The sequence below is a fragment of the Psittacula echo genome (genome assembly GCF_963264785.1).
Source record: "Psittacula echo genome assembly, chromosome: 10".
Lineage (NCBI taxonomy): Eukaryota > Metazoa > Chordata > Aves > Psittaciformes > Psittacidae > Psittacula > Psittacula echo.
In genome coordinates this window covers 11,412,445-11,429,314 of record NC_137741.1, presented here as the reverse complement: position 1 = coordinate 11,429,314, position 16,870 = coordinate 11,412,445, and the positions used below count along the sequence as shown (strand labels likewise).

At 38.1% G+C, this 16,870-nt stretch overlaps 1 protein-coding gene across 2 annotated transcripts in view; it reads left to right on the top strand.

Moving 5' to 3' along the window:
• FBN1 (fibrillin 1) overlaps positions 1-16,870 on the top strand; it is a gene marked incomplete at both ends in the record, with an annotated part of 153,540 nt that overhangs the window by 84,417 nt on the left and 52,253 nt on the right. For both annotated transcript variants that reach the window (XM_080626640.1, XM_080626641.1), the window contains 13 exons: positions 1,227-1,349; positions 2,597-2,749; positions 3,754-3,807; positions 4,595-4,720; positions 7,882-8,007; positions 8,667-8,786; positions 9,761-9,898; positions 10,872-10,922; positions 13,446-13,571; positions 14,278-14,502; positions 15,785-15,910; positions 16,003-16,131; positions 16,630-16,755. In XM_080626640.1, the coding sequence (XP_080482766.1) occupies positions 1,227-1,349; positions 2,597-2,749; positions 3,754-3,807; positions 4,595-4,720; positions 7,882-8,007; positions 8,667-8,786; positions 9,761-9,898; positions 10,872-10,922; positions 13,446-13,571; positions 14,278-14,502; positions 15,785-15,910; positions 16,003-16,131; positions 16,630-16,755 (1,623 nt within the window). The remainder of the gene's footprint in view (positions 1-1,226; positions 1,350-2,596; positions 2,750-3,753; positions 3,808-4,594; positions 4,721-7,881; positions 8,008-8,666; positions 8,787-9,760; positions 9,899-10,871; positions 10,923-13,445; positions 13,572-14,277; positions 14,503-15,784; positions 15,911-16,002; positions 16,132-16,629; positions 16,756-16,870) is intronic.

Sequence of the window (16,870 nt, the reverse complement as noted above, 5' to 3'; positions counted from 1 at the left end):
TTAAGATTTGTCTGAAACAGAACAAAAGATTGCAGGATGAAATAGAAATGAATGAGCCCATGTACTTAAATTTAACTTCTATTTTAAAATGCAGTTTGAAAAAGGAATCTTGGATCATACAAGCCATGTTTTATGCCAAACAACACAAACTAAGTAAAACACAGAGGTGTTTCACTCTCAATTTGCCCTTTTAAGGTCAGAAAAAAGGAAATTGTCACACACACTGTCTCTTGTATATATTATGGAGAGTTGTTATGAAGTGATTATTTTATAAAGATTATACATAATTCCAAACAATATTTTAAACACTCCTTTTCTTAATCACTTATAAAATAATGGCATGCTCTCTGTATCTGGAGAATGATCTTACTAGTAACAGGATATTCAGCCTATATAATTTTTTTGCTAATTTAACATCCCTTTGTGGTAGTCTAATATTCTGAGGCTTCATTCTTGTATTTAATTTCAAAAGGCCTTATTGTTCAATGTACTGTTGTTAGGCAAAGATGGTAGCTTGTGCTCAGCAATCACTCAGGGCTCAAATCATTAACAAATTCCTTTCTGGACTGGCATGCACTCTGTCCATTTAAAGTTTATGAATTGGGCTGTAATGAGCATCTGATAGGAAACCCCAATTGTCATGCAGATCACCAGGAGACACTACGTGCTGGCAGAGTTTGACTGTGGAGATTCAGATGTACTTCCAAAAACTGAATCCGCAGCAGGAAGAATGGAAATTCTTTGGTGGTCATGTGAAGGCATCCAATAGATGGGCTGAAAGAATCAGTTTGCTATTGGAACTCATTTCTTACAGCATGAACTAACTGTTAATACAGAAAGGGAATGCCCTGGTACACACTACAGAAGTCCTTTGTCTTAGCAATCACAATTTCCTCCTTCCTCTGATTGTGTTTTTGCCTGAATGACCCTTGAATCGGAATATGTACCTCTTGGGAGCACGTTAGGAAACTGTACTCCCTTTTTGATTTCCAAGGAGAGTAAAATTGTTCTGTTTATTTCTCCTGAATTTTGCATGTTCTTCTGCTATTTCACAGAATGAATTAATCATTATTCCTAATAAAACCTTTACTTGAACTAGTTTCCACTTACACTTGATATTTTTCTATAGGACACATTGAAAATAAGCTGCACAAACGCAAGTTTCAGCCAGCCATTGAATACTATGTAATTTAATTTCTAATAAAGCTCATTCTGTTCTCCAACAGACATCGATGAGTGTGAGACAGCTGGAATATGCATGAACGGGCGCTGTGTGAACACTGATGGCTCTTTCAGATGTGAATGCTTCCCTGGTCTTGCAGTAGGACTGGACGGGCGCGTGTGTGTTGGTAAGACAAGCTTAACGTGTGGCAAGTCTCAGTTAACCAGTGTTAAGGCATTAATGCTAGACTGATTGACAGATCAAGTTTGTAGAATTTACCGTTGTTCATGGATTGGTAGATGGTAGTTACAGTGGATATTTACTGTAACAGCCAATTTTGCTCTTTTTTCTTTTCCTTTGCATTTAAAGAGAATAAAATGTATGGGCCATGTCACAAAGTCAGGTATACTATACAGCATAGTGCTGCTGGAGGTGAATAGGTGAGAATTTGTCCCATTTCTGCCAATGTAAAATTCCTCATTTGTCACTGAGCTTAAAGATTTAATTACTCTTTCACCTCTTTTTAAAGTGGAGATACCAATTTTTCACTTCTGCCAATTTCTCTACAAGCAAAAGATATTTGAGGTGTTTGATTTTAAAATTCTAATGTGTCTGACAGCCATTAAGGGCCAGTTTTTAAAAAGTGAGAAATGTCACACCTGGACCTGAAGAGATAAACATTTTAAATCTTAGACACTTCAATAGGATTACTGACTTTTTCTTTGTTTTTTACAGGCAAAGAAAGATGTTTTTTTAATGACAGCATATTTTGTGATCTTTTCTTTATGCAAATTGTTTTGGTTTTCTTTTTCTCTTATTCTGCCCTTCTTTCAGGTATAAAATGAAAACAAAAGCTTTAGTATGACCTTAGTGGGCTTAATCCAGGGTATTGTGCCAGTGGTGATTGTAACCTCAATGAATCAGAGACAACTAATAAGGTTGGGAGGGGGAGAGCACATACTTCTTGATAAAATCAAATCAGTCCTCTAACTGTGAGAATAAAGTAAACAGTACTGAGTTGTTTTGGAAGTTTTGAGGTATACTTGGTTCTAGCTCTAAGATCTTGCTGCTGGGCCTGTCAAGTTACAAGTGGGTAATGCCCTTGTCATGCGGCAGAGTCTTTGTCCTTTTTCCCTGTGGCTTCTTGCTAGTTTAAGGTTAAATATGATTTTTCCCCTAGTAGTTCACTAGTGCATGTTAGGTCATTAAATGCAGTAACTAGTTTGTATGTCTGAGCTCTTTGGAGCATAAGAAAAAAGAATTTCCTGTCTCTAGTAGAGTGAGAGTATTCTTGGATGGAAAGCATAGAGAAATGGTGAAAGAAACTATGTTTTGATAGCTATTTTACAGTGTTCATGACACCTGAGCTATATTTAATACTTGTAATTTATGGCAGTTGGCTATGGCAGTGTTAAGAGAGATTTCTTTCCTCAGATACACACATGCGAAGCACATGCTATGGTGGCTACAAGAGAGGACAGTGTGTGAGACCGTTAACTGGTGCAGTTACAAAATCAGAGTGCTGTTGTGCCAGCACTGACTATGCCTTTGGGGAGCCTTGTCAGCCCTGCCCAGCGCAAAATTCAGGTATGGCATTATTTACTGGTACATATTTTAATCTATGCTTTATGTTGATAAACTAATTTTAGAAAGGCAAAATACAGTTTGGTGTTAACATTGCGCCCTAAATCAGGACAGTTAAATTGTCGTATAACATCATGTATTTTGAGCAATCTGGTGCTTTGCATGTTGGAAGAGTGCAGGAGAGAATTTTTTGAGGCAGCAGTAAATGTCAATGTCTGGGTCCAGAGCTGGTACATGCATTAACAGATTTTCTAACAAAAAACTCAATTTTGATAGATGTGGATAACAAAAAATGTAATTATTAAGTTAGTAATGGAAACATCTTGAGGAGAAGATAGCTAATTCTATAAATATAGTTATCTATTAATTTTAGCAATTTAATTATTTAGGGTGTTACTGAAGTGCAAATATATTGGAAAATGCTGACCTATGTGACAACAGTTAATGCTGATCTGCCTGTCAGTTTATTCTCTTAATTGTTCTAAACTCAAAAGAACTTAGGAGTAGTAGAGACATTTGAGATACTTTGATACATATTTAATTATTTTTTTTAAGGATAAGAGATCCTTGATCTGCTGTGAACTCCTGAAGATACTGCTGCTAAATGGAGTTAAATATGGGCTAGATTTATAGGAAAACTTTTTCCTGGTCACTTTGAATGTGCGCCTTTTGAGCAATGGCTTGGACATATGTGTTCTGGAGAATCTTGCTGTGAATATGTTATGGTTCATTTCTATAGGAGGGCTAGCATGAAGTTTATGTCTGTTTCTGAATGCCTCAGTTCATGATGTGAAGCTTTTACTCATCCATCTTCATGAGCACATGCAGACCCTGCATCTGCTAAAATGTTTCACAGGTTCAGAACACTGTGAGGCTATTAATGGTTTTAGAATAATTGAAAGCCATGTTATTTCATTCAAATAATTAATTAGTATATTGTAAGTGATGATGCTGAAAGCAATGAGCTAAGAAAGAACATTCCATTAAGTATTTTAATATTTTTCCAGCTGAATATCAGGCTCTGTGCAGCAGTGGAACTGGCATGACTGCAGGAGGAAATGGTAAGATCACTTAATGTAATTCAAACTATTGGAGTTCTGGCTAAAAGTGTTACCTTGATATCCTCAATTTGTTAGACATGCTGGTGAGGATGATGGTGGAGTAGAATGAGAGGAAGGCTTATTCAAATAGCTGTTTGTAACACATTAGAATAATTTAGGGTGCAGTGAGTGGAGAATACCATTTCACCAATGAGCTCTCTGTTTTATGCCATGGAATGTATATGATTGCTGTTACAAAATAATGGCACGGTTTTAAGAAGTGTTATTACCTATATGACTTAGAAATAAAATATGGAAGTCATATTTGCACATTCCAACTGAAATCATCTTGAAGAGGAAAGCCACGTTGAACACTGAGCTTCCTGACATGTTTTCATCTGTCAAAAAGGCCAAGCTGACCCAATCTGGTTAATTACAGAGAAGGAGCAAATGATGGCAATAAAAGCTCTGTAGTCGTAGAACTGTGAAACTGCAAACTCTCAAATCAGTCAATGCTCACTAGTAGATTTGCTGGCAGTAGAGAGGGAAGAACATTCAGAAAGGGGGGATGTTGATGCTTTGGAGAGTGATGCCATCTGGAAATGCTATGGAATCAGGAGATACAGGGGGCTACTAGTACATGTGCCTCTCTAAATGTAAGACCCCAGTTTAATACCCCAGTTCTTACCTACAGTTTCAAGTTTCTTACATGTTTTTGGCCTGGAGACGGTTTTAAATCAGGTGTGAAAACAAGGCTTTTTGTCCTCTTGAGTGTCAATATTTATGTGGGATTTTTTGCTTTATATAGATATTAATGAGTGCTTACTGGATACTGATCTCTGTCCAAATGGAAGGTGTGAGAATCTGCATGGAACATACAAATGTATTTGTAACCCTGGATATGAAGTGGATTCAACTGGGAAAAACTGCATTGGTATGAATTTTCCTGTTTTTTATTTTGCAGTTTGATGCTTGTTTTTATCCTCTTCCACCTCTTTTTTTTCACTATTTCATCACATCCACTAGCTGATCTTCTGATATTTCTGGATGTTTCTGCTGAAGTCTTGTTTTAATTTCAATGCTTTGCAATGCTCATAAAATCCTCCACTGTGGAGCTGTAAGGGATCATTGCTGTCAGTGACTCAAATCACTGGCAACCAGGCAATAAACTTCCAGTTCAGTTGAGTCCGCTGAACACGCACTCTGCAGTACCAATGCTTTAAAAAATCAAAAGAAGCCAGACCCTGCAATTATAATCTATGACAGTAGGGATCTAGGATCACCAGTCTGCTAGGTGCCTCCAAGACCAGGGGATTTAAGTAAAACCCCTAACTGATCATAGAAAGATAAGCATCTTAAATGCTACAGAAAGCTTACGTGTTTTCTCCCAACTCTGACTTTGGGGAAAATTCCCTTTCAACTTTCAGACAGGACTATTGGTTTAACTCTAACTGTACTGGCCAGACACAAGAAAATTTATTGTCATTGAAAGAATCCAAAGGCACAGGATCTCTAGCTAGGGCTGATTTCTTGTGCTGTGCAAGTGAAAAAAAAAAAGGGAAGCCAAATTTTTCATCACAGAAAACGTGAAATAATTTCTTTTTGCTCCTTAGAGGTGACCTGTGGGAAGCACTGTGGCATGAGATAAGAATTCAAATAAGTAGCAGTCCAATCTCTTGTCTCACTATCTGGGGTGTAAAAAAAACCATCAGATGCCTGCAGACTGTTGTTAAAAACTTCAATTCTGGCAATTCTCCTGTTCCATTACACAGTCTTATTGAAAGCCCATAACTTAAGACTCTTTCAGTTTTCCACTTTCTCCCACTCCTGCATTGGTGCATTGCTCCAGACCCCCTTTACACAACTGATAAGAAAATTCTCCTGGTTTCCTGTTAAAATTTATTTTATTACCAGTTGATGTTGTATTAATATTATCCTTTGACTTAACAGCTTGCCAGCACTTATCCCCAAAATATTTATAAAGAATCGTCATATTCTTTGTTGAACTGTTGGGAAAACTATCCAAATCCATGCTTTCAGTCTTTTCATAAAAGCAGAGGCTGCAGCCTTCTCTTGAACACAACTGATCTGACAATCTACAGTGTTCTGATGAGGTTTGACCGGTGCCACATATAGTGGTGCCAGCAATTCTCCATTGCCCCTAGGAATGTCCTGCCTAAATTGATTCTAGAGTCCATTAGTTTTTTCTTCAAATGCATGTTATACTTTGGGATCAAAGTTAAACTAATTGGCAGTTACATCCAGAGTTTTTGCATTTCCATAGCCTTCAACTGATGAGTTCTGTTTTATATCATATTATTGTTGTTGGTCCCTAATTGCAAGGTTTTGAGTGTTGGTGATTATATTTCATCTTACTTTTCTCATTCATATTGTCAAGTTTAATTTAGTTTTGCATGATTCTCTATATTGTTAATAACTTCCAGCTTAGTGTGTCCACGGGGTTTGATCCCATTCAGTTCTTATTTCTGAATTGTAATGAATATTTTATAGGACCAGTCCCAAGACTGATTCCTGGAAGCATTGCTAATATCCTCTCTCCATTGTGATTACTCCCCTTTTTAATATACCCTGCTGTAATCTCTCCTTCAGCCAGCTCTGGAACCACCTTGAAGTTCTTAAATTCCTTCCTATATTTCCAGCTTACATAATAATTTTATTTGAGTTCTCTATTCTCTACTTAAACCTAAATAGTTTAAATAATCTGTGTTATCCCAGTCTAAACTATCCATTATCTTATTTTAAAAAAAACAAGAGTTGATCTAACTTTGATAAAAGTCATGCTGTAATTCATCCCATTTTCCCATTTGCTTCTTTGGCTTTAATTATCCCTGTCCCATTTCAGTGTCTGCCCGTAGCTTATGGCATCCCTTCTCTTCTCCCCATCCATCTGTGAGTTTTCCAGTTGCTCCCTAGCCCACCCTGTTGCAGCCCACATCCATGCTCCATCACAGCTGTTTCCTATTCTTCCATAATGTTCCACCTGGCCCTCTCTCAATTTTTCTGAACTCCTGTGAAGCTTCCCACATGGTCGGTTTTATTCTGCAAATCTCCCTGCTTTTCCTAGTACTTTTGCTGTTCCCAGCTGCTGTGCAGACCCTCTGAGTCTTCCCAGCTTCCCTCAACACTTTCTGAGGCCTCTCTGACCTAGCCAATTGTTCATGTCTGCTCTCAGGGTCTCTCTTGGTCTTCACCTGCCATTCATGGCTATTGCCACCTTTGCAACTGAATACAGGTCTTCCAAAGTGCTTGAGATTTGGCACTAGCATTTCTATTTAAATTTTTCACCTCCGAAGCAAATGTAGACTTACACTGGCCTTGTTGACCATAACATCTAAGACAATTCAGAGCCAGCTTGGAAAAAATGGTGATTTAGAGACCAGGATGACCAGCAAACTTTTCCAAACCAATCCTCTTTTCATTTATTTCATGACTGGGGGGGCTGCTGTGGGGACTGTCGGAATCAAAGACTGCATAGACCTATTCCACAATATAGGCAAGATGAAAGTGTGACTCCCAGCTTTACTTTAAACCATGGTGTGGCTGTCATGTATTATGAATATGTGTAGAAAGGAAATACAAGGTCTTACAAAAGCAAAGCCGCCTGCTAAAGAATAAAGCTCAGGAAGAAGTCAACAAAAATATACCAAGAAGGCTGTGGCTTTGTTGGTTTTTTACTTTTCACTGTTTAAAAAAGAAAATGAAAACATTAAGTTTTCTCTAGGGAATATTTATGTGGTTTAAATTTATATAACTTATCATCGTTTCCACCATTTTAATGGTAGTTTTCACGAGGAAGGTGCAGTAAATGGGTTCTTTATTGTTAGTTTATTTGGGATGGTCATTTCCATTTGAAATAATTCCAAGCCTGTTTACTAAAAGAATCTGCAAAACTCTTTAGTGCAAGTCATGTGTGTGAGTATTCTCTCTCTGTCTCTTCTCCCCCTTGCCCTTCTTTGTCTCCTCCTTCTCACCCCATAATCTAATGTGGAGAAATGTGGCTGTTGGGAGGGAAATTCTGTCTTGGCTTCTATTCCAGAAATGTTTTCTTTCTTGACTTCTTAATTTTCATTATAGACATTGATGAATGTGCACTGAATATGCTGCTTTGTGACAATGGGCAATGCAGAAATACCCCTGGAAGTTTCACCTGCACCTGTCCAAAAGGATTTGTATACACTCCTGATCTAAAGACATGTGAAGGTAATTGGTAACACTCCATTTCTTCCTGGTTTTATTAATTTGGATTGTTCTCAGATTGTGCCAGAAATACTTTGAACCTTGATAAGGATATAATGTGTAGAACTGAAAAAAAAAAAAAGTAAAGGCATTATAAGGGGAAGCAGGGCAATGAGGAGAGATGAGGCCAAAATGAAAGCGTTAGATAACCTCATGGAACAGCCTGTATTGGATATGTACTAGCATTCTCCTTATTGACTGCTACCAATGGGGCCATTCCGTGCTATGGGTGAGAAAAACTTGAGAAGAACTAAGTTCTACAAATCTGTTATCTTGTGTGGAGAACAGAGCCAGACGGCTCCTAGTTTGAACCCTTTCTGAACCACAGACAGGATGTGTATCAGATTATGTAAACAACACAGTCCATCATCAAAAGGACTGCAATAGCTGGGTATCAGTGAAAAATGTGATGCTGTTTCCAAGTGCAATGTTTCAATGTCCTAATGTGTTAGTGTGTCTTTAGGGCATCATTAGTCTATTGTGAAGAGTCACATAATAGAAAAACAGAATACCAAGAAAGGTAATCATGAGGAAAGCATCCTCCATTTTTCCTAAGCTAAAAAAGGCCATATGTATTGTTGTTCAACCTTCCTGGCACTGACGGCAGTGTGTTTCTCTTCTAGATATTGATGAGTGCGAATCTAACCCCTGTGTTAATGGGGTGTGCAAAAACACACCAGGCTCTTTCGCTTGTGAATGTTCTCCTGAAAGTACTTTGGATACAACCAGAACCATCTGCATAGGTATTTATTCTTCTCAAGATTTTTTTTGGTTTTTTTTTGTTTGCTAGTTGAAAATGTCTAGCAACATACAAGTATTGTACACCAAGTTTAGAAAACGTTAAAAAGAACCCAAACCCTTGTGTAGATAAATTTAGTGGGAAATATTACAGAAACAACATTAAGAAAGTGTTCTCAGCATTACTGTGGGTACATAAAGCGTGACTAACACTTGGGAGCATGGTGTGCTTCCATGTCAAATTTGAGATACAATTTTTTTTGGTAACAAATACTAAAATGCTAAGACTACTTCAGGAGTATGCTCACCCACTTAATTCCTCCTGCAAGAGGGATGGGCAGGTTCTCATTAAGTTCTGCTCTCTGGAAAGGCCAGTTTTCTATTTGAGAAGCATCATGAGTAAATTTTGTGTACAACTGCTGTAGAAGAGCAGCCATGGACAATGCTGTCACTTGGATACTTTGTGGACTTTTTTCCATTACCTGTTTTGGAAGGACAGTTATTTATAGCTGCTGCTGAGTCACTGAGGAAAACTGTGGAACTATAGCTCTGTCTGACCCTTAGCTATCTCCTGCCACTCCCAGGATGGGAAAATCAGATATCCAGTCTGAGGGATCGAATAGATTAATGGAATACCTAGCAAGGGTTCATATCTAGCCTGTTCTTCTGCATGTGCCTCTAATCTGTGTCATAATAAATACAATGACTCAGATCTTGCATGGTGTTGAAATGTTCCCTGTTAAGGTCAATAAACATAAACTAGGAATTGCAAAGGCTCTGTGCTGGGATGATTTCAGGCTACAATCCAGCATAGAGAAGGATAAGTTAAGAGCTTTTAAAATAAATTCATATCTTATGTGGTAAGTTGTAATGAAAGGATGATTCTTTTTCATGGTTAAATATACATGTGTTTGCAAATATACTAATGTATAATGCTAAATTATCTGCATGACAATACATTGGATTTTTCCCCAAACAGAGACAGTTAAGGGTACCTGTTGGCAGAACATAGTGGATGGAAGATGCGAAATAAATATCAATGGAGCAACTCTGAAGTCCCAGTGCTGTTCCTCACTGGGTGCTGCTTGGGGAAGCCCATGTACACCATGTGAACGAGGTAACGCTGTTCATTTTCCTCAGGAACCTGGGATTTTTCCTATTCTGAGGTTGGTCCAGATGATTGTCATAGAAATTTGGCCACAGGCTAGACAAGTATCTTTACTTGTTCCATTACCAAGCACTCATTCAGTCTAAAAAAAGAGAAATCTTAATGTTTGAGAGGTAGCATGTACCTGTAGAAGGTTCTAACTCTGGATTTTATAGTGAAGATTTTACAAGTTTATATTCTGAAGGGAAGGGACCACACCTACAGTCTGTAACTTGCAGCATTACTGTAGCATGGTTTGTCATAATTAGTGATCTAGAGTTCCTAATGATGTAGCAATAGATGCATATTCCCCAGAGCTCCTAAGAAAATGTTTGCAACAAATAGGTCTTTGGTGTAGTAATGGAGGGAGGAGAGGGAGTAGCCCTTGTTATTATACTCTGTAGATTAACTGGTGGCCTAGAGAATCATACAGTTGGTCAAGAAATGGGTTGAGGTCTCCACATACTCACTTGATAATTAGACTGAACTGTGGGATGAGCTGATGAATGCAGAAATGTGTGTGGGTTGTTATGTCTCTATGCTGAAAGCTGCTGTGTTGTTCAAATCTTTAGTTAAATACATCCTCTGTATATCTTAGCTGAATTTGTCCTCATCCATCTATGGTAAATAGGGCTGTAATGTGCTGTGAATAAGTTAAACTAATTAATTTAATTATATAAGTGAAATCCTATAACCAGTTCTGAGTTAGCTAGCTAAGACACATGAGAAGCAGAAGAGGATAATGGCTGACACTGTAAATAGTTTACGTAGTTGCCCCATCTTATCTCTTAATTATCTCAGAAAATACTGAGGTACTGTCTAAGCACTCAGACTTCTCATAGCAACAAACTCTAGATAACAGTTCACATGATCAGTTTTGCACAAGAAGTTAATGGTGGGTTTTGGACTGTAGCGTTCTAAACGTTTTTTGTTTGTTTTACAGACCCAATATGTCAGAAGGGATATTCAAGAATAAGAGGAACATTGTGTGAAGGTATTTATTGTTGCCTTAACATAAATCAAAGCTTGAATGAAAAAATGCCAGTGTTTTGATTTAAGTGGTTAATTTAGCATGGATTCACACTATGCCAAATTCTTACCTCGTGTAGTTCCATTGACTTCATTAGAGTTATGTCAGAGGTGAATTTGGTTTCAGTTTGTTTAACATTCCTACATACTCACAGTTTATCTCAAAGTACACATGTGCAAATATAGTGTCTACCAGTATAAGAAGATGGTTCTCTCTCTCCAAATACTCTTAACTGAATAACCTACTTGGGCAAAGTATGCATCTTATGTACATTATAAAACATGGCATTGTTGATACACAGGTATGACAAGCTATTGCTATGCTTTAGAAAAAGAATTTTTAAAGACTATAGTTCACATGAAAGTTAGGTTTGGGGTTTTTTTTCCTTATCCTTGGCTTTCTTCCATCAACATTGCATGAAATCAGACACATTCCAAAGCATAGGTTCATTATGAAAAAAAAAGAAAAAATACATCAGAACACAATTAAACTTTGGTTAAAGAAAAGGTTAAGTTTTCTTAAATGTGCAGCCTTTTTGCTTTTTATGAGATGACTCCATACTATTCTGTGAGAATTGAAGGTCCCACCCTATTTCATCTTCATCTGAATTGATTAGAACCTCTGGAAAAGTACTGCATATTTCCATAACATGCAGAAGCACAGAGAGTCTCAGACTGCTGTGGGTCATCCTGACTGACAACATCTGACATGACACTGCAGTTAAAATATTTTTTAAAAATTACTCCCATATGTAGCTTCCATAAAGAAACATTGTTTTTTCCCTTAACAAAAAATAAAATAAAAAAAGAGAGGAACACCCTCACACATACTCTTTGCTTTCCAAATGATGACTGAATACCTTGGCACGTCTGTGCTGCAGACCCACTGTACATAACTTATCTGACCTCAGCAACACTTTCTGGAGTGTGTAAGGCCCCACCTATCTCTCTTCACAAGGAAAGTCTTAGAACATTTTCAGCCCTGCTGCGATGGAAAGTTTATCCTTCCAAGATGTAGACATAACTGTTTTCAGCATTTCCTTTACCAGCACTTCGGATTACATCCATTACATACTTTAATCTTTCCCATTTCAATGGGACCTGGATAGCCCCAGACTTTTTAGAGTAGTTTCCCCTGCTTCTAACATACTGAAGCCATATTTGGGTTTCAACCAATGTAAGCATTTTTCAAGACAGGAGAATATCTCTAGGAAATTTACTGGCAAGTGAGAGACAGAGCAAGGGAGTAATTTTAGTTCCCAAAAGGTGATACTCAGTTCTCCAATACACAGCCCATGTAAAATGAGTAATGGACGTTGTGCAAGGGAATAAGCAAACTAAATTGGCAATGATCCTCTAGTTTATGGGTGAGCCCTGTAATCGTCAGTGGGAATATTGCTCACAGGCTGTGAATGGTGTTTCAGTGGTTTCTAATAGTCAGTGGCTTTACTTCCTGTCTTCCAGTCAGTGTGGGCCTTTTACTTATATATAATCAAGGGCAGATGCCACTGATGTCCACCCCAAGTTTATCCTCCGTCCTGCTCCATGCAGTTTGAGAGTTGCAGGGTCTGTTCACACCAGCAGTTTTGTCTGGTGACCTAGCAGGTCCAGTCTACCCACTTCTTGATTACTCTATACATGAGTGTTCAGCTGCAGGTTATCAGAGTCATTCTTTTCTCATTTCTTGTTCTTATCCTCTCCTGTCTTAAAAATTGTCATGCTTCATCTTGGGCCATATGTAATGCTGGAAGCTTTTTCCTAAAGGCAGTTGTGAAGCATATGCTTTTCACGCAGGACCTCACACTTAAGATTACTAAATATTTATTTATGCTCATGCCAAGCTAACACAGTTTATCAAGTTACCATTACCCAACAGTGCTAAATTTGCAACTTACATATAGAAATATATACTTAATAAACTCTGTGTGCACTCATAAGGAGTTTGTTTTAATCTGTGTGTGAAGTTACTAATTGCCGACAGAGTCATAGGGCCAGATTATAAATGGTGGTGTAGTTTCAGACATGGAGAGGTGTGCCTGATAAGAGACAAATATTAAAAATACAAACATTAAAAATACAAACATTAAAAATACAAAAAAATACAGCATAATTTAATCCTGTTGGAATAATGCATATTCTCATTATGCACTTACCTTTGTTTCTTTGCCCGTTTGCTTCAAAACTCTGGCCCACAGTGAGTATGAAAATGGATACAATTTTCAAACACCCCTCTCGTTTTTGTTACTTTTGAGTTTGATTTCAGTATATGTAGGAATGACAAATAGTAACGTACGTATTTCTGATCTTTTCTGTAATCAGTTGGTTCTGATTAACTTGAATATGAAGTCTTAAATATTTGGAATTCTGTCAGGCCAATTTTTTTTTATTTTATCCTAAAAACCAAGCATTAGGTTGTTAATATTTTTTCTGATTTGTTCATGTTTAGCATGCTAGTGATTACTTCTATTCATGTTTTGCTTGGACATAGATGTAAATGAATGTGAGGTGTTTCCTGGAGTCTGTACAAATGGGCAGTGTGTCAATACCTTGGGATCGTTTGTTTGCCAGTGCCCCAATGGAATGACTTTAGATGCTTCTGGACGGACATGTCTTGGTAGGTATTAATTCCATTTACAGGTCTTCTAGGGAAGAGCAAATCTATGTGGTGAGCAATGTTTGCCCTGCCTGTTTTCTTACAAGTAAGGAAAATTATTTTTGTCCACATAAATAATTTTCAAATGGACTAAATCAGGGGCATGAACTTAGTTCAGCTGGAATACAAACAAATTTCAGTGGTAGCAGCTAAAGCCCATCACCATTTGCTAGCTGGTGAATAGCATTGATTTAGTTCCAGATTGTTCATCTCACAAATCCCTATAGTTCATCTGTGCGCTCTTCATCCACAAAGCCACTGTAATCAGCAAGATTGGAAGGGATAGTGGGTACCGTTGTGAGCTGAGACTTGGGTGTCTGAGGAGGGATGTGGTGTTCCTGACCACACCGTATACCTTAATGGAGGGTTCAACACAATATCATAGTTTTGCATGCTGTCCACTCAAAGCATCTTTATCCCTTTATGACAGTAAATGCCTAAAATTTGTCTCAGAACAAGGCATAGCTTGTAGTAATTAAAAGGCATTACATAGGTTTAGTAAGCTGGAATGCTTAAAAACCTCTTCTGATCCAAAATTTACTTCATATTGAGAGCACCATTATTCAGAATGGTGCTTTAAATTTACCTTAAGCTCTGGAAAAGAATTCTTCTGCGGTGAACTAAATTTTCTCTTTCTCTCTCAACATACTGCTCAATTGCCCAACAGACATTCGCTTGGAGAGTTGCTACCTGCAGCATGAAGATGAACAGTGCACCTCACAAATACCAGGCCGACACCGAATGGATGCTTGCTGCTGTTCAGTGGGGGCAGCATGGGGCTTTGAGTGTGAGGAGTGTCCTCTGAAGGGATCACCTGAATTTGAAGCTCTTTGTCCAAGAGGATCTGGGTTCTCCACAAAGATAGAGATAACTGGGAAACCTTTCTCCAAAGGTATGTGATCTGTTTGTGGTTCATTGCCAGCAAATCTTGCTGGCTTTTATTTCACTCTTCCCTGAGGCAATTCCTGTGGGTTTGAAGATTTCAGTGAGAGTCAGGCACTTCACTCACCTTAAGGCACATTTGAAAATCCAGTTAGATTTTATGGAAATTAAAGCCAGAATAGAACACAAGATAATTTATTCTGTCTCACAGACCATTAAATACCATATAATACTGCAGCCTCAAAGCACTAAATTTGTATGTCTGCTGGAGAGGTTAAATTGTACCTGACTTTGCCTCTTGTGTGGCACTTAATGGCACCTCTGGCTGATGGAATAGCTTTGAAAACCTGGCATGTCATAGTACAAGAATTGGAACAAACTTAGCAGTTAGCTTTGGATGTTTTAAAGATGAATCCTTTTTACCTGTGCAGAATGTAGTTACTTCAGTTCTACTGTGGAGCAAGAGAGGGAAGGTGAATAATTTTGGTAACTTCTTGTGGAGTTATATGGAAAAGTAGAGAAAAAATATTTCCAGGATGATAGCTCAGATCAGCAGAATTTAATTTACTGTAAACCAGGCCTTGTTGTGACTGTTGTTGCTAAACTTCCAGCGTTAAATGGGAATCACACAGTGACACCCTAACATCACGTGTTGAAAGCTGTCTTACCAGGGTAACCACTGGGGTTAAGCTGGACAATGTCAGAAGCACAAATGGATGTGAATATAGAGAAAGCCAGTTACCAAAAAAATAAGCATTCTGAAGTTTGAAAGGAGGGGGAAATATGTATAAGTGACAATTGCTGTTGTTAGTTTCAGCCTTAGTTTTATAAACAGTTACTAAGCTGTTAATTATCCATAAAGAAAAGTAACATGTGATTTTATTTATGCTTGTTATTTTTTCTGTGACTCATGGAAGTCTCATTTTTTTTCTCAGAAACCAGAAGACAGAGTGGTTCTTTTGGAAACTCCCTTTGCCCTTGTAGGTTTGATCTTCTGTCCACTGACATCTTACTGTTGATTCAGTGAGCTGCAGATCAGATCCTGCAGGACAAAGGGGAGACTAATAACATTTTATGGCAGAAAAGTGCTCTTGGCAGTTCCAGTGCAGAGCATCTGCATTGTTGGTTAGGGGGAAGTCAATATCAGTTAATGTAGTGTGATCTACAGTTTTCCCAAAAGGGAAGGGGTCATTGTCATGAGAAAGAATGGGTTCTGAAGTTGGCATTGTTCTTTTATGCACTGTTTTTGCATGAAGTGATAATGTCATATGTCCTTACTGTTTCATTTTTAGATATCAATGAATGTAAAATGTTCCCCAGTCTTTGTACCCATGGAAAATGCAGGAATACCATTGGCAGCTTTAAGTGTAGATGTGACAGTGGGTTTGCACTTGATTCTGAAGAGAGGAATTGCACAGGTAAACTGCATTAATGTATCTCTTATTCCTTTGGTTTGAAAAGAAGAAACTGAACTGCTTTAAAAATACTGTGAATGTGTTTTGTGTTACAGATATTGATGAATGCCGCATTTCTCCTGATCTTTGTGGCCAAGGCATCTGTGTCAATACTCCTGGAGACTTTGAATGTGAATGCTTTGAAGGCTATGAAAGTGGATTTATGATGATGAAAAACTGCATGGGTATGTTTTTATATAGACCATAGATCTGCAATAGTGTGCTGTGTGCTAGTATGGTCTGCATGGTTTATTTTTTATTTCTTTTTTTTTTTTTTTTTGTAAGGTTTGATTGCATCTGGGTTTAGGTCCCTCATTTAGGTGCAATGAGGTCCCTCTCATTTTGTGAGTCTTATTAAAGCTCACTTGAACTTGATTTCCACCCCAAATGTGAATTCACTGTTTCTGCAGGATGCTAAAGCATATATGAGCAAACATCAGGAATTTAGGATGTTAAATTTATCCCTGCAAGCCCCATTTTATTACGTGGGACACCATCCTGAACTTTGAAGTTACAGTAGATTAAAATTTAGAAGAAAGCTTTTTTGAATGTATTTTATTTTATTAACTGCACTGTGGTGAAAGGGGTGACTAAGGAAGTGCTGTGATGGGTACTAGGTTATGGGGAGGGACCTGCTGCTGTGGCAGTGCTGGCCCCTGCAGTGATGTGTCTTCTCCCCACAGACATTGACGAGTGTCAGCGCAACCCCCTTCTCTGCCGAGGAGGCACCTGCATCAACACAGAGGGGAGTTTTCGGTGTGATTGTCCTCCAGGCCATCAGATATCACCAAATATCTCTGCTTGTATAGGTGAGACATACAGGCAAAATCAATATTGTGCTCAGCTTTTTGTATGGCTCTTGTGCTGCACATGCATTTACATTTGCTTCAGTATCATTTGCATTCAGACCTAAACCGTATTCCT